We start from the raw sequence: 25492 nt of genomic DNA, 5'->3' as shown, positions 1-25492 counted from the left end.
TTCTCTCTTATCCATCGTTGGTTTCTATATGCCCTAGCTGACGACATTTTCTTGTACAGAAAGGCTAATGCAAAGGTTCAATTCATGGCCATGACCCAGAAACCCAGAGCGGTAACTATCAAGGCTACTTTTAAAACGCCGGTAAATCTCAAACCGTTACTGGCTACGCTCATGCATGAAATGTTTTTAGTTGCTTCCAAATGCCGACACATGTGTTATGAGGACCACGCTGTCGTACTGGCTCATTCGCCAAAATTAGCAATCCGGCCGTACAACATGCGGCCATGGCCCGTGGATGATAGGATTGTCCATAGAGTTATCAGTGTAGACGCTCTTGTACGTCACATAGTCTCCGTAGGGTGGCATCGTGTCTTCTTAGTGATGTTCATTGGTTGCTCACTACACTACAAGATAAACAGGAGAGCTGACTTGGACGTGTGTTTTCTACTACCTTTGCTGATGGTATTCTAATGACACTTTGTGTGCGGATGAGACGTTTGATGCATGGCCTTTAATCAAGTTGATGTAAGCTTGGCAGGGTTGCGAAGGGAGCTGTGCTCGAGGGATATGGTGACGATAGACGCCATATCCAGAAGGACATGTTTTAAGATTTGAAAGCCAATGTTATGAGCGTGGAATTCTGATTAAGAGGTAATGACAAAATAACCCGCCATGAGGGCTAGTGCCCCACAGCGCGTTGTACACCGTCTTACCTTCACTGAGTTATCTAGGTATTGACATTGCATGAGCTAAGGAAAGCAATAATGATATCAGGATTGGATTTGAAGTATCAAGGGAGGAAGGTGAAACTATCAAGAGTCTATAAATCATGTAGAGCCTTCGCAGTCACGCGAAGTCGAAGCTGGCCCAGCTAAACCATCTAACGACAATTCAAAGACGTCAAACGTTCATGTCCTACAACACTCGACTCTTACCACCAACTCTTACCCTTTTCGTTACTTGCGCCTTCTCTCTGCAACTTGAGGAGCACATTGTTATATACATTCACTCTACACGTGTAAATCTCCGAACCAGAATCCTGATCAACACCTCGAACTATGTTCGCCGTGATGCGTACTGAGCCCAACTTTACCTCAAAAGATGTTGGGGAAGCACTATTCGCGAGGGTAAACCTCCAGAGCCCTGAAGACCAGTACCCTTCAGCTCCACTCGGCGCTTTTGTCCCGATTTGAGCGATCGCAACCCGGGGTTCATAAGGGTACATCCCCTTGCCAGTGCTGCAACCGAGGAAGACGTGCTTGTCCTCTGAACCTTCCACCACTGCTCTGATGGAGACGTAGCCGCTGAATTCGGTGGCGTCGGGGACGAGGAACTGCGAGGTGCTCTCGTCCCAACTCTCTCGGGGAACTTGGCCAGATATCTCAGTGCGCGTTCCCTGGTGGTTTTGTATCCGGATCCGAATGACTTTCTTGAGAGCTTCATGGATCTGGCTATGGATTGAGGGGTTCACGTGAAGAAGCACGCAGACGTCTTCGGCAACTTTTGGCTTTTCGGATGGAGGTATGCTGATTTGCGCCGGCACTCTTACAAAAAGGCCACGGCCGATCTTCCGAAGAAAAATGTCGGTATTCCTTGGGGTTTTACCATCCAGCTGTGATAACTCGTAGGGAACCTCCCAACCGAAACATTGGATTCCCGTGCGTGGGGTCCAGTAGAGCGTCTGCTTGCCGAGTTGGATGCCGCGGTTGGTAAGGGAAGTTGCCTGCCTATCAAATGGGACCCAGGATCCCGGCTTATGCCTCATTGATCCGCAGTCCGCAAAGTCTGCTGGTGACTTGGCAAACATATCGCAGAATCGGAGTTTTGACAACTCCAATATTGTCTCTTCCTCGTTTGGGTTGGATATGGCGGGCTGAGTCCGCGGGGGCGAAAAGCAAAAGATCGATGTATCGTTATAACGCCGAATTATTTCTTCTTGGAGTCGTAAGAATGCTTTGTCTCCTTCGCCGTACAGCATGGGCATGTTCACGTCGAAGATACCGAGTAAGCAGTATGCAGTGTCTTCCTCGCGTGTCGTGATCCGCTTCGATGCCCACGACATCCTACGGGCCACTGGCAAGGAATACATGACGCTGCAATCTTCCAGAACGTCCCCATCCACACCAGTAATCGCGGCGATTGTAGGTTTCAACTCAGATTTGGAACCCCGGTAATTCCAAGACTCATCGTAAAAGGCAACAACCTTTGGAGCTAACAGCTCCTGTAGACACCAGCCACGAGCGAACCATCGACAGTTCTTCAGAGCTGTCTCGGTATCCGAAGCACTGACGGACAGGTCGGCGAGGTAAGCGAAGCAGATTTGGGAGTCTTGGTACCAGCGGAACATGGAGTTGATGGCCTCGCTCAGTTCGGCACTGCTCGTCTTGTCTATGCAACATGTGTCGACCCATGCGTACTGTATACCGCGCCGTTTCGCCTTTTGGCATGTCGCGACGATCTTGTGATACCCGGATTTTCGGGTTGCCTCGTGATCGGGGTTGTCGGCGATCTGGCACATCTCCTGGAAACTGACCTCTTCATCTTCGACCCACGTGTGTGATAGAACGGCATATCCCTGCAGCTTGCTGTTGCTGAAGAAACTCATCTGCAGCGTCTCCGTGTTGATTAGTCTAATGGGCATGTTGAAAGATGCTGTCCGCTGTGTGACAGAAAGCTGTGCAGAGACCAATGTAATGACAGAGCTAACAATATGGTATTAATCCGCGAAAACAAATTCTGACCGCCACACGAGATGCGAGGGACAAGAGATAAGGGCAGCCAAAAAAGAGAGACCGGAAATCATTCGAGAGAAATATAGCATGTCGTTCAGCCTGATGAACGTATAAAATGATGACATGCCTGCTTGGCAATGCCTTATCGGTCGCTAAGCCACTCGGCTATTCACGTGGCGCTTTTTCCTTTTCGAATAGCTGCGCCCGACAACTGCATTCTGCATGAACGTGAGGGTGGTTAGTGAGATGTAGGAGACTGGGATTGAGGAGAATGCGTCGAGATTGGTGACGGTACAATTGCCAAAACTACCTTACTAGACCTCATAGACTTATTTCCCAGGCCAACCTCTATCAACCCCTCGGTGATGATTTGCCGCAAAGAAGATGTGTTCCCAAGAATATGAATTGCACGGCCGCTCCGCAAATCATTGCAAATCAGCGCTGTTCGAAATAGAGTGAGGCATAAGGGAGATTTAGGTCGATCTCTTAGCTGTGAAATCGATATGAAGGATGAGCAACTGCCAGTACGTAACGGAGTCTCTTTGCATAGTCTAACTGAAAAGAGAGAAAAAAAGTCAAGTAGAGGTAAACATACAGATTATTCGCAATCTAAGTCACAATAGACTCGTCTAAGACCTCTTTGCATAGCCTCTACCTAGGTAAGTTGTGCTCTAACGCACCCCGCGCGCTCACCCAGGTCGCGCGACCTTAGTGCGATGATGATATGGGGGTGCTTGAGCCGTATTTTTTCTCTCCAATTTGCTTTGGCAATAACTGCCAAGAAAAACCTGCCCCCTTTTTATAACATGTATGGTGTCGTTCTCGCGAACCAAAACTCAAGAACGTGACTGTTTCATTGGACGTCCTTTGCACCAGAGTCAATGACTTGAATCCCTTCTAAATGGACTCCTATGGCAGACGAGGCTATATGTAGGGGATACTAGGATGCACTCAGAAGACCTAGGGTGTGACCTCACCTCCCTCCCACTAAGAAAGTGTTTCAACCATTTGAGATTAGTATTCAATTGAAGCTCAACATCATGAAAAGAAGCTGAAAATTCACAGAAGATGAGTCTGGAGATCAGACATTGTGTATATTGATCTGGAGCAGTCTAAAAGAGTGTTTCCTCTCAACGTGTATCATCCCTTAGTTGTCGGCTGCCTCAGCAAGGTGCCAATAAGTGCAAAAAGTGTACTATTCGAATCAGAGGTTGCAATAAATCTAAGAATTTCGTACATGGCTATGCAATCCTTCATTGAGTCCCTGAGGAGCTCTAGCACCTCCCCTTCTGGGGATCAGCACTGGTGAAATAATTAGTTCCGCGTACCATAATTGCTTTTTCGGTTTAGCTTACCGGAATCTCCAACCCGCAACAGTGTTTTGCCCTCCTTGGCTAACGCCGTTCTCTTGGCAGTCTCTCATGAGATTGGCAAATTCCTTCGTGCAGTCTCCATCGTTGAGGTCGAACGATTGCCGACTGTTTTCGTTTGTGACCCACATCTCGAGTTTGATATCGTTCTGAAGGTTGACACAAGCGAATTTCACCTCGTTTGTCAAGAAGATGCCTTGGAAAGCACCTCTCTTCCCGTCGTAACCTTCGCAAGCCCGTTTTGAATGGTACTTGATCAAGTCTGCAGTAGCTCTTTCGCCGGTGTAATAACAAGTAGCAGCGCTGGCGAGCGTGGCGCCTAGGATGGCAACAAAGGTGGCGGTCTTCATCTTGACAACGGTTTTTGTAATGCTGCTTGATACCAATGAATGATGAGTATTGCTGTATCATGAAATCTTCCAACTGAGAAACCAGAGGGGTCTTATATACTCAGAACTGGTTTAGAAACTGTCAAGTCCTTGAACAATACCAAGCCTTAGCATCGTATATTTCCTTACCTAAGTAAGATTATACCTGCTAGCTTGGCTGTATTGTCTATCGATAGTCTCCCCCACGTCGTATTAGAACTGATGTAAGCGAGTTTGACTGGACCTAGTAGTCTCCCATTTTTGGTAAGTTGAAGTATTTTAGACTTCTTTCTGCCTATTTGGATACACAATATCCTCGACTACTGCACGTCTTTAGAAGTCTACCCACCTCGCGTTTAACCATCTCCACCCGCAGATGTTGGGTCTGGCTAATAGTAGGAGCCGCCGCGTGCACGCTGTTTGACACTGTTTTGTCCTTACTGGCAACCTGAAATATGCATGCGGCGCTAACGCTGGGGCAGCTTTAGCATGGAGATGAATCAGGAAGGTAGTACGACGGAAGACGCAAGGTAGCGGGTCCTGTTTTCGATCTCGCTTACCAGTCACTTTTTTTTTTGGCGATAGGGGACCACTGAATATTACCATCTAATCATAAGATCGTTCGTATGTGCTACTCTCCTGCTCAACTTGAATTCAAGGTATTGTTTACATGCTAAAGTAATGGAGATATCATTCCCCCACTTTTCAAGAGCTCAAGGTCGAGACTCTGGGAGTCTTCGGGCCGTCTAGCTCTTCGGCCTTTCCTTGTTCGATAGCTTGGGTTTGCGTCAAATAGCAGCGGACAACCAGCAAGTTTGTGCTTGCCTCTGACTCCATTTTATTACAGCTGTTTAGTAAATCATTTGGCCCACCTATTCCGACGCGGATCCTAGCCATATTCAGTCTCACTCATCAGAGGCTTCAGTCAAAATTATAAATATGGATTAGGTGGCCTAGTTAGAAATATACACCATATAAGAGCTGATCGTTGAGCCTATTACATACTTTCCACGTCAGAATTGCCAAAGCTACAAGTTTATATGGAACATTTTCCTGGTTAATCCATCTTGCTATATAAGAGCCCTCCACCCACGCAATTAACACCCAATTATTGTTCCATGAGATTCGTCCGACGCCTAATTATACTTCATTTTCCCATTCTATAAAATCTGTGCCCAAACCCTCGGCACCTAAATCCATGTCCCATCTAAAGGGAATAAAAGACTCAGGATCACCACTAGACGGAAGCTGGCCTTCAAATAAAGCACTAGCTAAGTTCCTTGATGTCAGCTCAGTAGCTGCTTCTCCGATCGATTGTGCAAGGACCGGGGGCTGTGATCCCGATGCTGTTTGTTTCGTTGTTGCCTGGTGTGTGTAGGCATGAGGCATGAGGCTAGAGCCGTGAGGCCTACTGGTGGCGGTACGAGACAATCCAAAGCCAATACCACTATCCGCGAAGGATTCAATGGAGTCTGCTGGAGTCTGTGGCAGCTGTCGAACTTTTTTTTGAGAGCTGGTTTCTCTTGTCTCTGTAGTTGAACGAGAATTGATTGGTTGTGAGCAAAACCAACTGTCGAGCAGCCTATCGATTGTCTGAGAAAGGATTGGCTGTATATAGGTTTGAAAACTCGGCCCTGGCTTGGGCTCATCTGAACCTGCAGTTTCAAGTACCTCTGATAGTATCAACTTGGAGTTGTCTCGGCAATACCTCCGTAGCGACTCCATGGCCTCCGAAAGTTCGGTACCAACATAAGGAGAAGCAGGTTTCTGGCTTGAAGGATATAAGATGTGCCAAATTTTGAACCATTGGTCCTCCACAGACAACTTTGGGTCAGACTTTTTATTGAGGTCTTTTCGTTGGCGGGTTGTAATACCTTCCAGGACAGATGAAGGGGTACAAAAGAGGCCACCTCCGTCAGCATTAGAATGCTCGTCGAGCTTCTCTTGCGTTTCAAAGATGCTTTTACACCTACCACAATAGTATTCTGGGTCGTGTTTTCGGTGTATGTGTTGTTTAACGTCCTGTATACGGCTGAGTCTGAATTTGAAGCAGGCACGATGCTTTACCGGCTCGAACTTGGAAAACGGACAAGCAAAAGACATTCCCAACTCATTTCGAGACTTTTTGTGTGACGTCAAAGTTTCCCCTTCTTCAGGATCATCTTGGCTGTGTGAAAATACTCTCTTTCGACTTGATTTCGATGTTCTTGAGGGCAACAAGCATGTGTAAGCGACGTCCGTTGTGATAGATTGAGTGGAACGAGAATTATCCGTCGAAACACAATTTGACGGCCGTCCTTGACAAACTGTGGTCACAAAGTCTGCGAAAAGGCAGCTTGATACGAGCTTTATGACCGGGGCCATGAGTTGAAAGTCTACAGAATCAAGTTCCTCGGAATTGTCTGACAGCGAGAAAAGATCGGAATCCAGAGATGATTCCGATGATAATGGGGAGTTGGCGTGTTCATCATCTGATTTGCTTAATATTGAATCAGCGAACGTAAAGCTGTTGTTGAGATCCTCTTCCTTCCTTGATGGTTCAGAGCAATGCGCTGCTTCTGTAGTTGTGTATACACACTTCGTGCTATGAAAGGCTTTTTCCGTCTTTAAGGGACAAGAGGGGGTGGTGGGAAACCCATTATCGTTCAGGTCCGAATATGTCTCTTGAACAACACTCGATATTGCAGGATCTGTGTTTTCGAAGCGTGTCAACAAGGTCCTCTAGAGAAAAAGCGACTCTTCTCTCTTACCTTCGTTAAATTCGTCCTTGATGCACGATCTAATGAAGTGGCGACTGGTTTCCATATCCTTCAGGCTGAAAGGAAACGTTTTGACTTGTTCGGATTTATTTTTCAGTTCTGGACAAGAACAGGATAAGCCTCCAGGTCCTGGAGATTTGTGCCAGATAAAGATATCATCCGTTCGTTTCATAAGAAAGAAACGTTCCCTGAGTCCCATTAGTTCCTCCCATTTGCTGGGAGGACTGTATAAAAATCGGGACCCCACATTCGACAAAACTTTTGCGGACATTTCAAGCCCAGGCAATGCAGCTAAATTTCGCAAAACCGGATAGCCGCTCACAACAACCCAGTCTCCTCCTCCTATATCCGTCAAAGTATGTTGCAAACGAGCATTCGGTTCAACTTGCCGGCTCTTTATATCGAAAACCAAACAACTCCCAGCACCAGTTGTAGGAGAAATGATAGGCATGCGATGAACGACTGACCCAGCGCCGCTTGCGTTGGGCCAAACTGCGGTTTCAAGCCAGGCAAACAACTCCCCAAACTCAGCAATACTGTAAGCTGGCCCAAAAACTCCCACAGAAAGATCGCCGATGCCTATCACACCTAGTAACTTTGTTGAGTTTGGCAGATTTACTATATGGATGTAAGTATGTAAGCAACTTTTGTAGAAAGGAGGAGCGACTTACCGCCATAAGCTCCTTTCTTACGGCCGTTTAGTAATTTCAGAAAGAACTTGCGTGTTTCTTCCCAAATAGACGGCCATAACTGTTCCGGATACTCTGTAATAGTCATAGCCTGAGCTCCAGAGTCACAGGAGGTTACAACAGTAGACTCGAAGATCGGTATCTTGGGAAACAAGCCATGGCTAAGCTTTTTGATATTGGGGTTGTATGATAGTAAGTTGGAAAATCGGAACCAGACTTCGTAGGTTCCCGGTTCTTTTCCCTTGCTTAGTCTTCCGGTTGGTAGATGGTCAAGAATCATTTGTCTAATAGCTCCGCGCGCATTTGGGCAGTCAGTACCGTTCTCACTGGGTGTTAGGGCAATTTCCCTTTGTAGGCTCTCAACGAGCCAAGTAAGAGAAGTGCTCTCTGTGACCACTTTGATGTAATCAGTCAGTTCTGTCGCGAGCCCCTCTTCCTCATCGCTTTGCTCATCGTCGGGCACCCCTTTGAAATACTCTTTGTTTTCATATAACGGAGTTGTCTCTCTTGATTTACGCTCCCACATAATCATTTTCTCCTCTAGTAACTTTCTGCTGTCTTTGTTGGCTTGGAAACTTCCTAAGTTTTCGGTTGGTTCTTGCCAGTCAATCAACTCTTTGCCGATCTGATCTGCGATTTTCCTATTTCATATGTCAGTATCATAAGCCTCTGCTTCCATGTGAACTAGCAAACCAACTCACAATACACGTTTATGCACAAAGCACATAATTTCCCGATTTGCTTGCGATGGAGACTCGAGTCCTAGTCTGATGGCAAAAGCCTTGATAAGTTCTGATATAGTGCTTGAAGCGGAAGACCAATGCTCTGTGTCTATAAATGGGCCTAGTCGCTGACATACAATGTGGCTAAGCTCAGACACGCATTGTTTGGCCTGTATGAAAGGAATTGTGCTTGCTCCGGAGTATGTTGTTCGACCATCCCCCTCCTCATCCACTGCCAATCGAACGACTCTTTCGGAAAAATCCTCTAAATGGGGAACCGTGGGATTCTCAGAAAACTGCTTCGATGCATATCCTGAGTCACTCACTTCATAAACACTTTCTGACTTCGAACATGAAAACATTTGCATCGACGCCCTCACATCCTTCGCCTCGTTTCCATGCTGAGAAACGTCCAGTAGCGATATTTCGCCCAAGGTGTCTTGCATAAGTTTTTCAATAACCGGGCTTTCAGCATCATCGTGTTTTATGTCTGAACGAACTGGCCGGTCCGTCGAGCCAGCTTCCCACGAATGGGCTTGATGGACTGCGGGCCAGGCTTGATTTGCAACCAATGCGAGTAACTCTGGATCAATTGTAGAGACATCGACTTCGTCGTGAATGTATGGAGAACTTGGCTTCTGAACATTTGGGAATACAATATCCCAAATGTCATACCATTGCTCTGCTAATGTACGGTTGCGGTTGGATTTTCGACTCAATAGTATCCACTGGCCATCAGTAACACCATCAAGAGTCATTGACGGAACACAAGAAAGGCCTCCAGGTTCCGAAATGTGTGTTCTGAGGCTCCCTTCACAGGAAAAAGTTTCCTTACAGCGTGGGCAATAGATTGGCGCATGACGTCTCTTCAGATGCTGTTTCACCTCCCGTATCCGACAAAGTCTGTATTTAAGACAATGGGAATGGTTGGTATTGTTCGATTTCCAAAAGGGACAGGCAAGAAATCTGCCAGATCCTCCGTTAACGCCCTTGGGAGCAGGCGAAACTGGAACGGCACAGGATGATTTCTCAAAGCTGGACCCAGGGCCGGGGTCTAAGTCAGTAGCGATAGATTGCCGTTTGTCAAGTGTGCCGACCGAAGAATCAAGGAGTGTTCGGGGCATTCCGTCTGCTGTGTTTTCAGTTTCAGCAGACAGCATCTTGATTAATTTGTAAAAGAGACTGAGATTGCTGAATTAAGAACTGTGAGATGAGAATAGTAACGAATTTAGGATTCGGTCGCTAGAAAGTTCGGTTGTTGTTTGGAGACAGTCGGTATAGGCTTGCGTCAACACGAGAAGTTCAATATAGGCGGAGAGCACATTTGTGCTTTCCAATCCCATTGGTCACGACTTTCTCCGTCATGCAGTATCTTTCATTCAACCAATCATGACGGAAAAGAATAATAGAGATAATCAATTCCTTGATGGCCACAGTGCTTTGCTTGTTTTCTGGGCATGCTTGAAAATGTATGGCTCCAAAAAGTTTGCTGGTTGATTAACAATTTATTTTCAACATCATGTTTTCGTGTTTGTGCAGTAAAACAAGGTCTTCCGCCAAAAGGGCAATGTTATTCTCAGTGGAAGCCCTATGACTAAAGACCGTACCTAAATTATTTCTAATAGATAGGAAGCTGATTTATTAACTAGTACTAGCTTTTTTAGCTAAAAGCATAAGGATAAGGAGGCGAGAGAGGGGATAAGGAGTTACCACCCAACTGGTAATTGGACTGGAGCTATGAAAGGCTGGCCCTTAACCCAAAAAGGGTCAAGAGGCTAGAGATAAATAGAGTCACTCTTGAAAACCCCGTTTTCTGATCTCTTTACATTGCGCCAAAACCCCTCTGACAGCATCCCATTGTGCCGATGGACCAGGTTTGTTGATATTCAGTTCCGGCATCAGAACGGAGTTTTGCCAATGAGGACGCAGCCGAACTCACGTCGTGGCGACCTGTCAATGTTTGACATGTGGTTCGCATACTCTAGGGAACTCAGTAACATTACTATACGTGGAAGTAAGAAGTTTCAATACAAAAATGATGGGAACGTAGGAAACCATAATGCTAACTCGATGGCCACTGGCGCAGTCAAGATTGCTACCTAAGAACATGTTCTTAGGTGTCGAGACGTAGAGCTATTACCCCAGATCGAAAGCAAAGAACAACACTGCGTAAGTCTGAGAAATACATCCCTCCCCAGAAACTTATATGAACAGCACTGATAATATCTGTGTCCAAATTTGGTAGCATCTAAATAATCAGCTGATTCGTTCGGGGTATCCTGCTAGTGGCATTTTGCTCCCCTCATTACACCTATTCTTCCGCTAATCAACTTGCATCTCAGTCCTGCTCACATCAGGCCACTAAACCCCCCAAAGAATAGCAGCATCGTTATTCCCATCATTACCAGACTTGGCGGCTTAGAAGAGAGCATAGAGATTGACTCTTGCTCAATTACGAAGACATCATCAATCTCTCCCTCCAAATTAAGCTGCCCCGCTAAACACTTCCATAGATGGTGCGTCGCGTTGTCCGAAGTCTTTTTGGCCTCCTTCATGAAATCCCTCGAGAGTTCGCACCAAACAGCACATGTATTTTCCGAAGTCTGGATCTGATTGGGGGAGCAGCATTTCTGCATCGCTTCGTTGAACTCTAGAAAGTTTGGGGCAAGACCGACGGTTATATTCTTGGGAATGTCATTGTACCCGGGGGTCTGGCCGGTCAAGTTCATGCAACGTTGAATATCCATGATAAGTGCCTGTGGACGTATAGCAAATTTCAACTAATGATGTCGACAATGGTCCCAACTATGACATTTGTGAGTTGATTTAAGCTTGTAATTCTTTCAATCCGAGGGGAGGAGAGCGTACGTGTGAAGTTGATCTGGAAGCTAGCTCTGCAGACACTTGAAGCTCTGAAAAAAAGTTGCGGTGCACTATGTAATTTACCAAGGCAGGTGGGCATCGTAGACTTAAGTACTAATTGCATGATCGTGAGGAACTGGGTGGTGAGCATTGCTGTTCATCCAGCCTTTGAATGGACTGCCACGTAATTTGACCGACGTCACTGGAATACAATTCTACGGCTCGTTTAAGGGTAGCGAGCAACAAGGTGTAGGTAATCTTTGGGCCAATTGCAGCAATACCAGCTAACCAGTAAGTCGAAATCGGCGATCGCCAGGCTACGTTTCGCTGGAATGAAAAGAATGAATCAACAGGCGTACTTCTAACTATTACTGAAAAGCAGGATCAAATGATCGGCAGCCTGAGCACCTCGTGGTGACAGGCCTGGTGGGTGCGAAGAGCAAACACTGGTTCAGGTTGGAGGTACACTTTGCCTTTCAGTATGAACTAAGCCCTTTGGGTCTTTGAGCGATATCAGCTGTGAATATGGCGGCGAGCTTGGAGTGGCAGTGGTACAACTTCAGATTGTACGGCACAATGCCTGGGCGTGATTGCCCAACAAGGATAAAGATAGTATGATGTCATGAGAAGTCACTCTCAGGTGTGGCTGGCGCACTCGCTAAGGTACCCAAAGGCCGCCCGCCCAATCTGGATAGATGTGTCTTTGCCAGCCGTCAATTACTGAATCTGGGAACCCAAGACATCATCCACGCCATTTGTGAGCACGCGAACATTACGATGCATGGAAGAAAAATCAATTTTGCGAGTGGCTGTTGAGAAGTTTTCCAATGGCCATCACTGGCTATCTAAGGTAGTAACGGCTTACCAGTCACACCACCATGCTGACCTTTGGTATTTGGATCTCGAAAGATTTTTACGCATATCGGGACTGAAAAGGAGCGTTAATTACCAGCTGCAAACTGTTTCGATAACATCATATCTTGCATCATATTTAGCCATTGTTGGCGACATAACATGACTATATTAAATTGCGGGAGTAGAAATTGCCAGAGCTACAAGTAAAAGTCTAGGTGCCTTGAGGATGCAGATGCCCTGCAACTATGACGCTGGAATCGAAAGGGGAAGTTTATTGCCTACCTTGCCGCTTAGCTTAGTCAGGGGCTATTCAGTGGCAGCAAGGGACGGACAGAAAGGAAACAGGGAACGCTCGTAAGCCTGATCAAATGACCAAACGAGCATACACCTACCAGACGGCCAATTCAACGCAGTTTAGAGGCTCGCATTATGGAAGGGTAGGGATCGTGTGTAATTTAATCCCAAAGCTCACTTTAACGCCTAGCAAACAAGGCATATCGAACTCAATTCGAGGACGTTCTTATGACGGTTTGCTCTTAGTCGTCAGCCTGATCAGGCCTCTCTAAGTTCCCAAACCTACTAGAAGTGCGTTCAAAGGTTGGCGTAGCAGTCCATGTGAAATACATGGTTTTCGTACAATAGGTAAGAGCTTTCTTCCCGCTTCGTTCCATTTAAACCCTTCCTCGAGTAATGATGCTTCTGTTTCAAGAGTTTACATGCGCGGTTTTTACTCCCTCATCTGCCGTGATAATGCTGTGAAGGATATTCATGCTTACACAACATACTGCACCGTTATACCACAAGATAGTGAAGCTCGTATATCATCCAATGCCTTATCATGAGTTTGTATACGATAAGGTACTTCCCTCAACCCGAAGCTTCGTACGCACTCAATGAGGAAGCTTTTCTATTTGATCCGCGCCCAGGTGTATACCATGCCACTAATGAAGCCAATTGCTATCGCCAAAACACCGCCCGCCGTGACGGGGGCTGAAAAGAAGAGAAAGCCGCTGATAGCAATCGGCAACTTGTTAAGAGAGCCCACCATAGAGTATGTCGTTGACGAAGTGACTCGGATGCACCATGCAGAACTGTACGAGATGAGAATAGCAGCTAATCCAGAGTATATCATGCCAACAATGATGCTATTCCGCGATGACTCAGGAAAGTTTCTTGCGAGATTGACAGCCGACCAGTCTTCGGTTAGAAAAGAACAAGTGACCAGAATGGGAATCGTTAGTAGATTGTTGTAAAACATGGCTGCAAATGTCCCAACGTGGTCAGCTCGAGGATCAGGTGAGGAGGGTGAATGAACGTACTGTCCCAATCACTGAATTGCATCTTCTTTATAACTTTACGCATGGAAAGAACAAATGAGGCGCTACAGAGTACGTTGAGACCCATCCAAGTATATCCGAGGTCGAGGGTAGACAATGCAATCGCGGAGTCATTTGTGTTCAAGACCTGAGCTGCGGTTTTCTGGTCGTCCCACGCGGCAACAACCGAGCTCAAGACCATCAAGCCAAATGAAAGTAGAGCCAACGGCGTGACCTTGCTGCCAAACCACAGGACTTCGCCATATGCGATAACAATAATAGTCAAGTTTTTGAAAATTGTATACACCGGGACGGACAGAAATTGAAGGGCTTTGTTGCCGGTGTATATCATGCCAACAAGAAGAAATGCTATCGGAAACCCTGGCCAAGAATAAAGATTAATTCATGTGGGGGAGGTGAAAGAGGGTATGGCGCCGTACACTTCCTTGCTTTGGCGGGGTCAAGGGGAGACAGAGCGTTGGTCAGCCGCAATCTCTTCGCCGCAATAATGGCAATGGTGGAAACTACGGCCTGGATAGCGAGGTAGAGAAAAGTAAGGTTCCACGCTCTGCCTGATACCACGTATTTGTTGACAACCGTCATGCTGATGGACGACAAGCAGTAGGCGATGATAGACAAAACAGGGCTGTTCTCGATCCGCCCTGCGCCGATTGATGTTGACTCAGATCTGCTGGAGGGCATACGCGGAAGGGAGCCTGACTTAGATATCGCGTCGCGATCGACGCGTGGGCTATCCGGAAAGTTGATGACATAGTCACCCCTCTCGTTGGACATTGTTGGCTGAGGAGGAGTAACTACCCTGAGGTAAAACGGTGGAGAGACTGTCGTAAAGACCAATGAAAAGAGTGAATGTTTGGAGCAAAAGAAACTATTAAAAAAAAACGAGCCTACAAGATGAGGAGAGGTGTTATACGGGGAGAATCTTACAGCTGCGAGCGAGAGCGCGGTTTGACATGTTTAGTTCAGCTTTCGGTGACTCGGAGATTAGACTTTCGTCATCTCAACCAACGGACTCTTGGCAGGGTTTCTTGTCCGCATACGAGCAGCGCAGCCTTCTAAGCGATATGAACCTTGGCCATGTCTGGATGCTTACGTAGTAATTATAGTAGTTTAAGAAATCCCTGTTAAGATGTGATGAATTGCCCGCTACATTCATTTAGCAGATAGTTTCGAGTAGCTGTGATGGACAATAAATAGCAGTACGGCTTCCGTGGCACCCGGATGACAACGAAATCCATACAGTTTCCCTAGACCAACGCCTAGAAGTGTGGCCTTTTTTTTTCTCTCCAAATAACTCGCGTCCACTGACATGAGAGATTGATCGGAGGTGAATGTTCTGAGGCACTTAGCCAGACATCATCAAGCGGTGAGGTAGGTAGGAGGCGGGTTGAACAAAGAGGAGGGCCGATTTCAGCTGAGGCGCACACCAGGGCCTACACTTGTAGTTGACAATAATACCTATTCAATCCACCTGAACGGCCTTTCATACTACGGGACTTAATAACATTTAAGAGGAATATAACTTGGATAACAAACACGCTAAGCAGGGCATGACTTCGAGTACGAGATGCCCCCTCTTTCGCTACGGCTAGCCCATTTTAATATCCACTTTTCTTCCGTATTTCAGTAGGATTCTACGCTATTATCCCTATGTATGTCCTGTTACTACAATGTAAGGTAGCGTTTTATATCGATAGATTGCTGGTCTCTCTGTAAAGTCTAGAACCCTTTGACAACAGATATATTACTAATCCCTTTACACCATGATAGGATGCATGAGAATTTGGAGGCTCGATTGGTTTTTCCCTTCCCCTTGACGGCAGTGGGATTCATCTCGCACTCGACGGCATAAGAATTGCGAAGGGCCAAGTCTGCGATTTAGTTAATGGCAGGATGCTTCTACTACGAGAATTCAAGCTTAAGGAGAGGAGACACTTTTGCAGTTTATGTGGGAACAAACGGTCAATACTGGGAAATCGCCCGGGTCCCCGCTCCGGTCCGTTTGCCGGCGTGGGGCGCCTATCCATACCCCTTCTCCGCTGTCACAACAAGCCCAGAGCTTCCCACATTTCGACACTTAGAAGCGGCATCAACCACCATCATCATGCGGTATTCATCTTCGCCGCTGCAAAACAAACCTGGCGTGGAAGACCATTATAGCTAAGCTACAACTCCAGAGCGGGCTCAAGGGCCTGACTGAGCAGCTTAGCAATTCTACTTGAGCGGCTTGACTGCTCTATTGAGGAAACTCTGCAGATGAATAATGAAACTCCCAGAGCCTGTCTATGAGATAAGACGGGAGTCATAGATTACGCGCCGAAACTTGACGAGTTGATTAAGGGTTTGGTTTCTCAAACTGGAAGACTTGAGTAGACTGCCTCTAATTGGTCGACTGACAGCCACTGTTACAATACAATATAGGAGCGAAGCTTTGCTACTATCACAGCAGTATAGGTAGTAAGACATGTGAAACGTTTGCTTGAAAACCGGAGCGTCCTTACAAAGAAAGACATCGTAAAAGTATGGTGAGTCCGGTAGGTTGGCGCATCTTTACCGACTTTATCAGCTTATGTTGATACGGTTGCACAGGTTTATATCCTCATAGCCAATAACGGCTAAAGATCTTGTAACAACTATACGTTAACAATCTTGCAAAGCAAGGGAGAGGATTCTAGACATGTAGTCGTACAGCTTCTCACAAGGATGTATCTATCTCGCGATCCAAGCACCATGGCCGGTTTAGTTATGTCGTTGGTACTAGTAGACGCCGGAGAAAAAGGTAATCAGTGCTCATTCTAATAGTAGGCCCTGGAGATGCCAAGGCGGACGCTGGTTTAGTAGACCCCACTGCGCTAATACGTGAAAATAGACTTAGGCCTCGTGGCTAATCGTCGCCCACTTATTCACATACTTGATGGGGGCAATCGTCTACACAGTGACAGGAGCGCCCCTTATCCGGGAGCCAAGATGCGCAGATAATGCAACGGGAAGTACAATCTTGGAATAACATCTTCGAACAGTTTCTAATGGAGAGTGGACCATGTTAAAGGTTGAAAGCATCGAGATCAGTCTCACAAGTGGGCACAATTTTATTATCAAAGTTGACCATTAAATTCTGTCAGATTAACATAAACATTAAAGCTAGCTAAAGAGTAATCTTCGTATACGTTGTTTACTCTTGTTTCGTAACACGTCCACCTTGGTCAATGACACATGGTGTTTTCATGAGCACTTAGACACGGCGGTCCGCATCATTGTTGTACTCCTTGTGCTCACCCTCCTCGCCATGCGCAGCCATGACCTCCATCTTCTCACTAACAACAGCAGACGGGGGCGCAGCGGCACTTTCGCCGTCGAAGATGACCGCAATCTGCTCGAGCGTGTGGCCGCGCGTCTCGGGGTAGGCAAAGTAGGAGGTGATGAGAAGCAGGAAGAGCACGACGATGAAGACAATGTAGTACTTCCAGTGAATAGCCTCGAGCGCGATCGGGTTGACGAAGGTGTTGATAAAAATGGCGACGACGGCGGCGCACCAGGTGACGGTGAGACCGCGGGAACGAAGGCTGTATTGCCAGATTTCGCAGGGATAGGCGGTCAAGAACGGTGTCCTAGGAGCATGTTAGCAGCGTTCGAAAGCATTTTCAGGTATTCGGGTGACACTTACATGGCGATATCGTAGCCGGCAAAGAAGATGAACAGGAAGGGGATGACTGCCATGCCAACGCTCGAAGAAGCGCTTTCGGCGAACTTGGCGCTGAGACCAGTGACGATGATGAAACTGACCAACATGACGCTGGCAGAGGTCAAGAACAAGAAACGACGGCCGAGGCGATCAACGTTGGTTGCAGCGGCAATAGCCCACAGCAAGTTCCACACGTTCAGGCAAGCCTGGATCAAGGTCTGATCCGTAACAGATTCAACTCCGACAGAGTCAAGCACGAGAGGTAGGTAGTATGAAACAACACCGTTACCCGCCCACTGGGAAAAGACACCGAGGGTGATTGAGATGAAGAGTCTGTGGCGGTTTCCGGGCGTCTTGATCATGTCGGCATAGGAAGCGCTCGCAGAGGCCTCCTTCTCGGCGGTGATGGTAGCCTGAATCTCAACAACCTGGTATTGGACGAGAGGGTCCGATCTGTCGCCGCCGGCATGGTGTTTGGCCAGGACTTCGGTGGCCTCCTCGACTCGACCGACACTGATGAGCCAACGAGGACTCTCGGGAGACATCAAGAAGCCGGGAAGTGCCATGAAGGGCAGAACGATCTGCAAAAGCACCGGAATACGCCACGACCACTCAGAGGGGATGTTACGGCAGGCGAAGGTCACCCAGCCACAGAGAGTGCCGCCAAAGTACCAGCCAACCATGAACAGGGCGTTGGCAATGGATCTTTGCTTCGGATGGGCGATCTCGTTGATCAGTAGCGGGGCGGCGTTACCGAGCCAGGAGGCGGCGATACCGATAAAAAGACGGGACACGGTGAACGTCTTCTCGTTCTGAGCCGCAGTTTGCATACCGACACCGAGGATAAGAAAAAGGTAACCAATGTAGATGCCAGGCTTGCGGCCCCAGCGGTTGGAAACCCACGCAGCGACGGGGAAGGCGACTCCATTGCCTAGCCAGTAGATAGCAGCAATCCAACCGAGGTATGCGCCGGTAGGGAATTCCATGAAAGTGTTCCAGGAGTTCAAGGCCAGGAGACCGCCCATGATTCCTCCATCGTAACCGTTGGCAGAGGCTAAAAGAGTTGAGGTTAGTTACGACGGACAAAGATAGGGTATTGGGCATGGGCAAGCGTTCGTACAGAAAAGAACCATGGAAAGAGTAATGAAGTTGAGCTTCAGCAGGTAGCCATGCTTGTACCAAGGCTTGCCGTCGCTTGGCAGATTGGCGAGTTCCTCAACAGTTTTCGCCATGTTGACGGTGCCGATGGGACAGGTTCCGGGAGTTAGAGATGGTTATTGGTAGCAGTAAAGAAAGGAGGTAAAGAAGTTTGGAACCAGGCAATATTGTTGGCTGCTACAAATGCTGTAGACTCTATGGAGCCTGGGATTCTTGTAGTACAATGGGGCACAATACAAAAGCCAAGGGGCCAGGGCAGGTCTATATATCCGTACAGACAAACCAATCCACATGAGACGACCAAAATGAGTTCAAGGTGAAGAGTAAGAGTAACGAGAAAAACCGAGAATGTGGAGATTGTCATCCCGATGCCCCGTCATCGCGTGTTCAGCCGGAAGGAAGGAACCGGACGACGCATGGCCCATGGGGCCAGAACTGTTTAGTGTTGCGCCCCCCCATGGAGAAGAAGTCTTCTGGAGAGGTGCTCGCGGGGGCCCATACGACCCACATAGTAGACAATAAAAAAGTGGTCATGCCTTGTTGTTGTTGGAACAAAGGGGGGCATAGAGACGGAGAATTGAGTCAGTTGCAAATGGTGATGGTGGGAACAAAAAGTAGCAAAGTTGATGGAGGCAGGAAATGGGGGAAAAACTGAGGACGAGGCGGAGAATTGCACCTTCTTGGCTTCCTTCTAGTTTTGGCAACCAATTCCCGATTAGTCTTAGTGCGTCGCGTGTGGTCCCACTCCACTTTCCCAACCGAATGGCTCGCACTTCTGTCCGACTCGTAATTCTCCGATCTTCCGAAATCTTTTCAGCCATCATGACCGGCGGCGCGTTTGGTTCACTCTCCACGCGACGATAGTGAGGCAACTACGGAGTCGGCGGGCCGAAGGAAACATTTTCCTTGCTTCATGTGAAGATACGTCATGCCTGTCATGGTTCAATTGAACCCCTCTTGTGGGCCAATACCCCGCGGTTGACCCGGACTGGAGCTCTTGTACGCATTCTAAGAACAGAGAAAAGCGCTGATCACCTTGAATCTCTCTTCTATATATCAGAGACATCTCTATTCTTCTTCTTTGGATCTCTCAAGTTCGTTCTGATATACTTGTTGTTTGTTTCTCCCAGATCTCTCAGAGGACTCACGAGTACAAGTTATCACAATGGATGTTGAAGCTTTGCTTGAGCAGCTTACGCTGGAGGAGAAGGTGGCTCTCACAGCCGGTAAGATCTTCAACTGATCTCATGCAGTCTATTTCTAACTGAAATTCAGGCAATGGATGGTGGCACACACAAACTATTGAGCGCCTAGGCATCCAGCCTATTCGCCTGTCTGACGGCCCCAATGGTGTGCGCGGCACCCATTTCTTTGACAGCACTCCCTCCTCTTGCCTCCCTTGCGGCACTGCCATTGGCGCGACATTCGACACAGAACTAGTCAAACGCCTGGGTCGTTTGCTCTCAGATGAAGCTCATGCCAAGGGCGCCCACGTTATCCTTGGACCTACCATCAACATCCAGAGAAGTCCACTCGGTGGTCGCGGCTTCGAGTCCTACTCGGAGGATCCCGTGCTTTCGGGTATCCTCGCCGGCCACTACGTCAACGGAGTCCAGGAGTCTGGTGTGTCTGCTACTCTGAAGCACTATGTCTGCAACGACATGGAGAGCGAGCGCATGGCCGTCAACGCCATTGTGACGGAGCGTGCCCTGCGAGAGATCTACCTCCTCCCCTTCATGATCGCAATCGAGATGGGCAACCCCAGAGCCATCATGACATCTTACAGCCAGCTTAACGGTCAGCACGCTGCAGAGAACAAGCACATCTTGCAGGAGGTTCTGCGCGACGAGTGGAAGTGGGACGGCCTGATTATGAGCGACTGGTTCGGCACCTACAGCACGTCCGAGGCCATCAACGCTGGTCTTGATCTGGAGATGCCGGGACCAACACGCTGGCGTGGCCAGGCACTCGCACACGCCGTGACATCGAACAAGGTCAAGCGGTCCGTCTTGGACTCGGCCGTGCGTAACATCTTGAAGCTGGTCAAGCATGGTCTCGAGAACACAAAGATCCCGCCAAACGCCCCAGAGACCGAGGTCAACACCCCTGAGAACGTCGCTCTTCTGCGCGAAACGGCTGCCAAGTCGCTGGTGCTGCTGAAGAACGAGAGGAGTATCTTGCCTTTCGACAAGAACAAGAAGGTCGCTGTCATCGGACCCAGCGCCAACATTGCAACCTACTGCGGTGGCGGCAGCGCTGGCCTGAGAGCCTACAAGACTGTCACTCCGTTGGAGGGCATCAAGGGTCTTGCCAGCGATGTCGTCTTTTCTCAAGGCGCATACGGTCACCAGTCTCTGCCTCTTCTTGGAAAGCGCCTTCGCACACCCGACGACAAGCAGCAGGGTTTCGTCCTTCGCATCTACAACGACCCCCCTGCCCCCAACGGTGCCGCCGACTCTCGAAAGCCCCTCGAGGAGCGCGTCCTCGACGATGCCAACATCTGGTTCGTCGACTACGAGAACCCTGACCTTAACCCGCTTTGGTGGGCTGAGACCGAGGGCACCCTTGTCCCGGAGAAATCTGGAGAGTGGGACTTTGGCCTCTCGGTGCACGGCACTGGCGAGCTGTACGTCGACGGCAAGTTGGTGGTGTCAAATGTGGAGAACCAGCGACTGGGAAGCAGTTTCCTCGGCTGCGGAACAGTGGAGGAGACGGGACACATGCATCTTGAGGCCGGCCGCAGCTACCGCATCCTTGTGCGCTTCGGCTGCTCTGCCACTAGCAAGATCAAGCCTTCCGGTACCGTTGATTTCGGCCAAGGTGGTGTCCGCTTCAGCGGATGCCCGAGACTGGAGCCCAAGACGGCGATCCAGGAGGCCGTTGAAGTTGCCAAGAGCGTTGACCAGGTCGTTATCTGCGCCGGCCTTAGCGGCGAGTGGGAGTCTGAGGGATTCGACCGGACGACAATGGCGCTGCCCCCGGGCACCGATGACTTGATTGCCGCTGTCGTGGCGGCTAACCCCAACACTGCCGTTGTTATCCAGAGTGGCACGCCGGTTACCATGCCCTGGATTGACCAGGCTGGTGCTGTCGTCCAGGCGTGGTTCGGTGGCAACGAGTGTGGAAACGGCATTGCCGATGTGCTCTTCGGAGATGTCAACCCGGTAAGAATGAAGCATACCCCCTAGAGCCTAACGGGAAGATGGAATTGCTAACTACTGTTTGTCCAGGCTGCAAAGCTCCCGCTCACGATGCCTCGCCGGTTGGCGGACAACCCCGCTGCTTTGAACTACCGTTCCGACAACGGCCGTGTGCTTTACAGCGAAGATGTCTACGTTGGCTACCGCTGGTACGACACGCTTGATATCACTCCCTTGTTCCCCTTCGGCCACGGCTTGTCATACACCACTTTCAACGTCTCAGACCTCGAGGTATCACAGTCCTCCGAAGATAGCGTTACCGTTCGCGTCAAGGTCACCAACACCGGCTCTCGCGCAGGCGCCGAGGTTGTCCAGGTCTACGTCACGCCTGCCGCGCGGACACCCCTTACAAGCACCATCCGCGATACCATCACTCGCGCGGCCAAAGAGTTCAAGGGATTCGCTAAGGTTACCCTTGAGGCAGGTGCCAGCACCACGGCGGAGATCACGTTGGATGTCTTGCGTGCTACTAGTTACTGGGCTGAGCTGGAGGACTGCTGGCGCAGCGATGCTGGCAACTACGGTATCTTGGTGGGTACAAGCAGCCGCGGCGAATTCCTTGAGAAGTCTCTTGAGGTCAAGCAAACAAGGAGATGGAAGGGCCTGCGGGCCTAGACATGCCCTCCACATTATTGCGTGCCTTTGGAGATTAAACTATTATGCGCCGGTGGGAATGAGATGACATGTAAAAAAACACATAATGAGCCACTTTCACGAGATAGAGAATCCTAAAAAGAAAGATAAAAATTTGTTAATAAGAACTACTATGTATGGTAACTGGACCCGCACTGGATACTTTTGTCTGATTTTTTTGCATAGTATTAGTCCCGCCAACTCAACTAACTCCCCTATTCCGATCAAGATCGAAACACAGTTCGGAACTCGTCCGATTCTCCCCAAACTCCCTAGCGCCTTTCCCATCTTTCAGCCGGAAGGCCATCCCATGTCATATGATTTAGAAGGGTAATAATTCTTTTTGCTGGGGACCCCGGGAAATAGTCGGTGAGGGGCGCGCCGCCACTTCCCCCAGTCACAAACTAGCGCTGTCAGACATTGACACTACACTAAAAGGGGAAGCACGTCCAATCCTCCCACAAAACCCTCTTCCCCCCTCATTTCTCCGCATTTCTCAGTATTTCTCCCCCTCAATCGCTCCGCCTTTTCGCCGAACAAACCACACTCTCGGGGCCCCAATCTTCAGTATGGGCGCATCGGTTGTTGTTGTTGTTGGTCCACAATCAGCATGCGTCGATCAAGTCCTCAGCTGTCACTATCGCCAACGACGCAGAGGAGGAGGAGTAGGACCAGCAAAACACCCGAAACCGCTGCCGCCGCCGTAGGTCCGAGGGCCAACTTGGCGAGGAGGGCGTGTGATGCGTGCCGGGCCCGCAGGAGGAAATGCCACTTTGATGACGTGCAGAGTCCAACTTCGGCACCTCTGGCGCAGCAGTGCCGTGATTGTGCTAGGCTCGGCATCGCATGCAGCTTCCTTGTGCCCACGAGGCCTCGGGGGCCTAAACGAAGGTGAGCGATCCGGGGTTATTTTCACGCAGGGGGGGATGTGTGTTTCTCAGTTTGTCGATGTGCATGCATGTATACATACCTTTTTTTTTTTTTTTTTTTTACTTACTTACAGACCCTGTAGGAAACGCCTTCCGTCAATGTCGGATAACAGTGATAGTGAGCATCCACACGAGACTGAGACACCCCGGGCAGAGAAGCTGCCTTCGCAGCCGGCGTTGAGCCATGAGCCCGTCCTTGTCCTACCGGAAGATGAACCTCGTCTGCCGGGGCGGCCTTCACAAGTTATACCGTCATGTGAAGCCTCGCATCATGTCGCCAATGGTCCGTCGCCGCACGCTACCGTCGCAGTTCAGACCGAGTCCCCGTCGATATCCGGTCCCGGATTCCCAACCGATGAATTATGCTCGCGGGCGCTCATCAACATCATGATGGCCGACTACCTCGACCTGGTCTACCCCTTAGTCCCCGTCGTCCATCGGCCCAGTTTCCGCCACGATCTCGCAAAGAACCGCGACGTCACTGACCCTGACTTCTTGGCCCTGCTCGTGAGCCTCGTCTCGCTGACTGTAGGTCTTTTGCCGTCCCGGTTTCGAGTATACCGGACTGTGGACCCGGAGGCCGGCATGCGTTATGAGACGCGTACCGCCTTCATCAACTGCTGCGCCGAGATATGTATGCGGCAGAGGGACGCGAGCTACTGGAACCACATCAACTTCCGCAAGTGGGCCGTCTCGTACGTGCTATCCGTGGCATGCTTCCAGACGGGGCAGGCCAACCGGAGCCGGATGTTTGACATTGAATTCTACCAGCTTGGGAGGCTGTTGGGGCTGCACCGGATATCGGACTATGAGGGTTTGAATTGTATCGAGACTCAGTTGAGAAAGAAGGCTTTCTGGATGCTGTTTTATGCTTGGGCGTAAGGATGATCAATAACTTTCCTTTTTTTTTCTTTTTTTTCTCTTGTCTTATTTCTACATGAATAAACTAACACGTCGCAGCCATAGCAAGGTCCAGAGCGGACGTTCGGACCATCTCACATATTTTAACCCAAACGAGTTACGCGAGGTCAACTTTGAAGCTCTCATGCCTCTTGACGTAGATGACGAGCAAATCTTTGAAACTCGAATCGTCCCTTCATCCGCATCCATTGTATCGCCGGGAACACCATGTAACGCCCCCCAAGAACCGCGCCCACCACTTACGCTTGCCAGCGGCTTCATCTTGCACTCGGAAGTGTTCCTCAAGGGGCTCAGGGAAGCCATGTACAACGTCGGCTGCGAATGCGAACTCCGCCGAGGCCCTGCGGTCCGTCTCTCCCGCCTGCGTGATCTGCTGCAAGAGCTCCGGTATATGCTCGACGACGCGCCCGGTCCGATGCGCCAGTGGGCCTCTTCCGAGAGCTTCGATGCTGCCCCCGTGACTCCCCGGTACGACGGGGGCAGCCAGCCGGCTGTGTCGAGTTACGACAGTCCGACGGCGGACCACACCCGTTCTTCGGAGCCAGGGAGCTATGCAAAGATCATCCAGGGTCAGGCGGAAATTATGCGGGCCAACATTCACGTCACGCATCTGTGGCTCCAGAGCATACTCCTCGAGCAGATCGACGTGGTTCTTCAAGAGAGTGCGATTGGCCCTAATGCCGCGATGGGCAGCGACGACGTCACCGCGGCGCTGAAGGCGAACTGGACTGAGCGCGAGGATATATGCCGTCAGATGCTGCATTTGCTGCACAGCATACCGTACGTCTATCTGGAGCCGAACGGCTTGTACCTGGTAAGTTGAAAGACCCGTTTATGCCCAAGATGGAAACATGCTGAATATTTCCTTTCCGATAAGACGTATAAAGTTCGGGATGTCGCGGTGACGCTTCTCAACTGTCCCTTTGAAGCCCACGAGCGCCCTACGCGGCGGGCTGCAGAGTACATGCGCGACTTCACACGGGCGCTGTGCCGCCTTGACCGAAGCGAGATTGTCAACACTAATAGTCTGAAAAGCTGGGTTGATGTAGACCGTGAGGTGACGAGTCGGTCATGCGGTCCGTTGCCATGAAAGATCCTATGACGAACGAACATTGATTCACGGCATCATCGCCAACTAATTACACCCGCGGTTCCAGCCTGGTGGTAAGGACACGCGATATAAACCACATCCACCGGACCAACACCGATTACGAGAAAAGCGATGGAAGGAGCGTTTCGATTTTGGGTAACTGTAAATTGCCATGTCGGCTTTTT

The 25492-nt window shown here is 49.3% G+C and overlaps 8 protein-coding genes across 8 annotated transcripts; 2 read left to right on the top strand and 6 right to left on the bottom strand.

The window, feature by feature from the left end:
* Positions 1-931: 931 nt before the first annotated feature.
* CTRU02_205807 (uncharacterized protein) lies at positions 932-2641 on the bottom strand (the record flags this gene model as incomplete). The annotated part of the gene is made up of 1 exon (XM_036722873.1): positions 932-2641. The coding sequence occupies one exon, from the start codon at positions 2639-2641 to the stop codon at positions 932-934; it is 1710 nt and encodes a 569-aa protein (XP_036585171.1).
* A 1387-nt stretch (positions 2642-4028) lies between these two features.
* On the bottom strand, positions 4029-4452 carry CTRU02_205806 (uncharacterized protein; the record flags this gene model as incomplete). Its single annotated transcript, XM_070204620.1, has 2 exons — positions 4029-4034; positions 4087-4452. The coding sequence occupies 2 exons, from the start codon at positions 4450-4452 to the stop codon at positions 4029-4031; spliced, it is 372 nt and encodes a 123-aa protein (XP_070061724.1).
* Positions 4453-8022: 3570 nt separating this feature from the next.
* CTRU02_205805 (uncharacterized protein) lies at positions 8023-9086 on the bottom strand (the record flags this gene model as incomplete). Its single annotated transcript, XM_070204619.1, has 3 exons — positions 8023-8060; positions 8246-8559; positions 8620-9086. 3 exons carry the CDS (start codon positions 9084-9086, stop codon positions 8023-8025), a joined length of 819 nt encoding a protein of 272 aa, XP_070061723.1.
* A 1902-nt stretch (positions 9087-10988) lies between these two features.
* CTRU02_205804 (oxidoreductase family protein) lies at positions 10989-11387 on the bottom strand (the record flags this gene model as incomplete). Its single annotated transcript, XM_036722870.1, has 1 exon — positions 10989-11387. One exon carries the CDS (start codon positions 11385-11387, stop codon positions 10989-10991), a length of 399 nt encoding a protein of 132 aa, XP_036585168.1.
* Positions 11388-13264: 1877 nt separating this feature from the next.
* CTRU02_205803 (GDP-mannose transporter 1) lies at positions 13265-14468 on the bottom strand (the record flags this gene model as incomplete). Its single annotated transcript, XM_036722869.1, has 3 exons — positions 13265-13617; positions 13677-14054; positions 14114-14468. 3 exons carry the CDS (start codon positions 14466-14468, stop codon positions 13265-13267), a joined length of 1086 nt encoding a protein of 361 aa, XP_036585167.1.
* A 2458-nt stretch (positions 14469-16926) lies between these two features.
* CTRU02_205802 (sugar transporter) lies at positions 16927-18608 on the bottom strand (the record flags this gene model as incomplete). The annotated part of the gene is made up of 3 exons (XM_036722868.1): positions 16927-17302; positions 17359-18430; positions 18497-18608. The coding sequence occupies 3 exons, from the start codon at positions 18606-18608 to the stop codon at positions 16927-16929; spliced, it is 1560 nt and encodes a 519-aa protein (XP_036585166.1).
* A 1091-nt stretch (positions 18609-19699) lies between these two features.
* On the top strand, positions 19700-22349 carry CTRU02_205801 (beta-glucosidase; the record flags this gene model as incomplete). Its single annotated transcript, XM_036722867.1, has 3 exons — positions 19700-19760; positions 19810-21698; positions 21765-22349. 3 exons carry the CDS (start codon positions 19700-19702, stop codon positions 22347-22349), a joined length of 2535 nt encoding a protein of 844 aa, XP_036585165.1.
* Positions 22350-22977: 628 nt separating this feature from the next.
* On the top strand, positions 22978-25307 carry CTRU02_205800 (uncharacterized protein; the record flags this gene model as incomplete). Its single annotated transcript, XM_036722864.1, has 4 exons — positions 22978-23258; positions 23380-24174; positions 24257-25031; positions 25095-25307. 4 exons carry the CDS (start codon positions 22978-22980, stop codon positions 25305-25307), a joined length of 2064 nt encoding a protein of 687 aa, XP_036585164.1.
* Positions 25308-25492: the final 185 nt, after the last annotated feature.

Source organism: Colletotrichum truncatum, assembly GCF_014235925.2.
Source record: "Colletotrichum truncatum strain CMES1059 chromosome Unknown Contig_0003, whole genome shotgun sequence".
NCBI classification, from domain to species: Eukaryota; Fungi; Ascomycota; class Sordariomycetes; order Glomerellales; family Glomerellaceae; genus Colletotrichum; species Colletotrichum truncatum.
The sequence above is the reverse complement of the archived record's forward strand: the minus strand, read 5'-3'. Positions and strand labels throughout refer to the sequence as shown.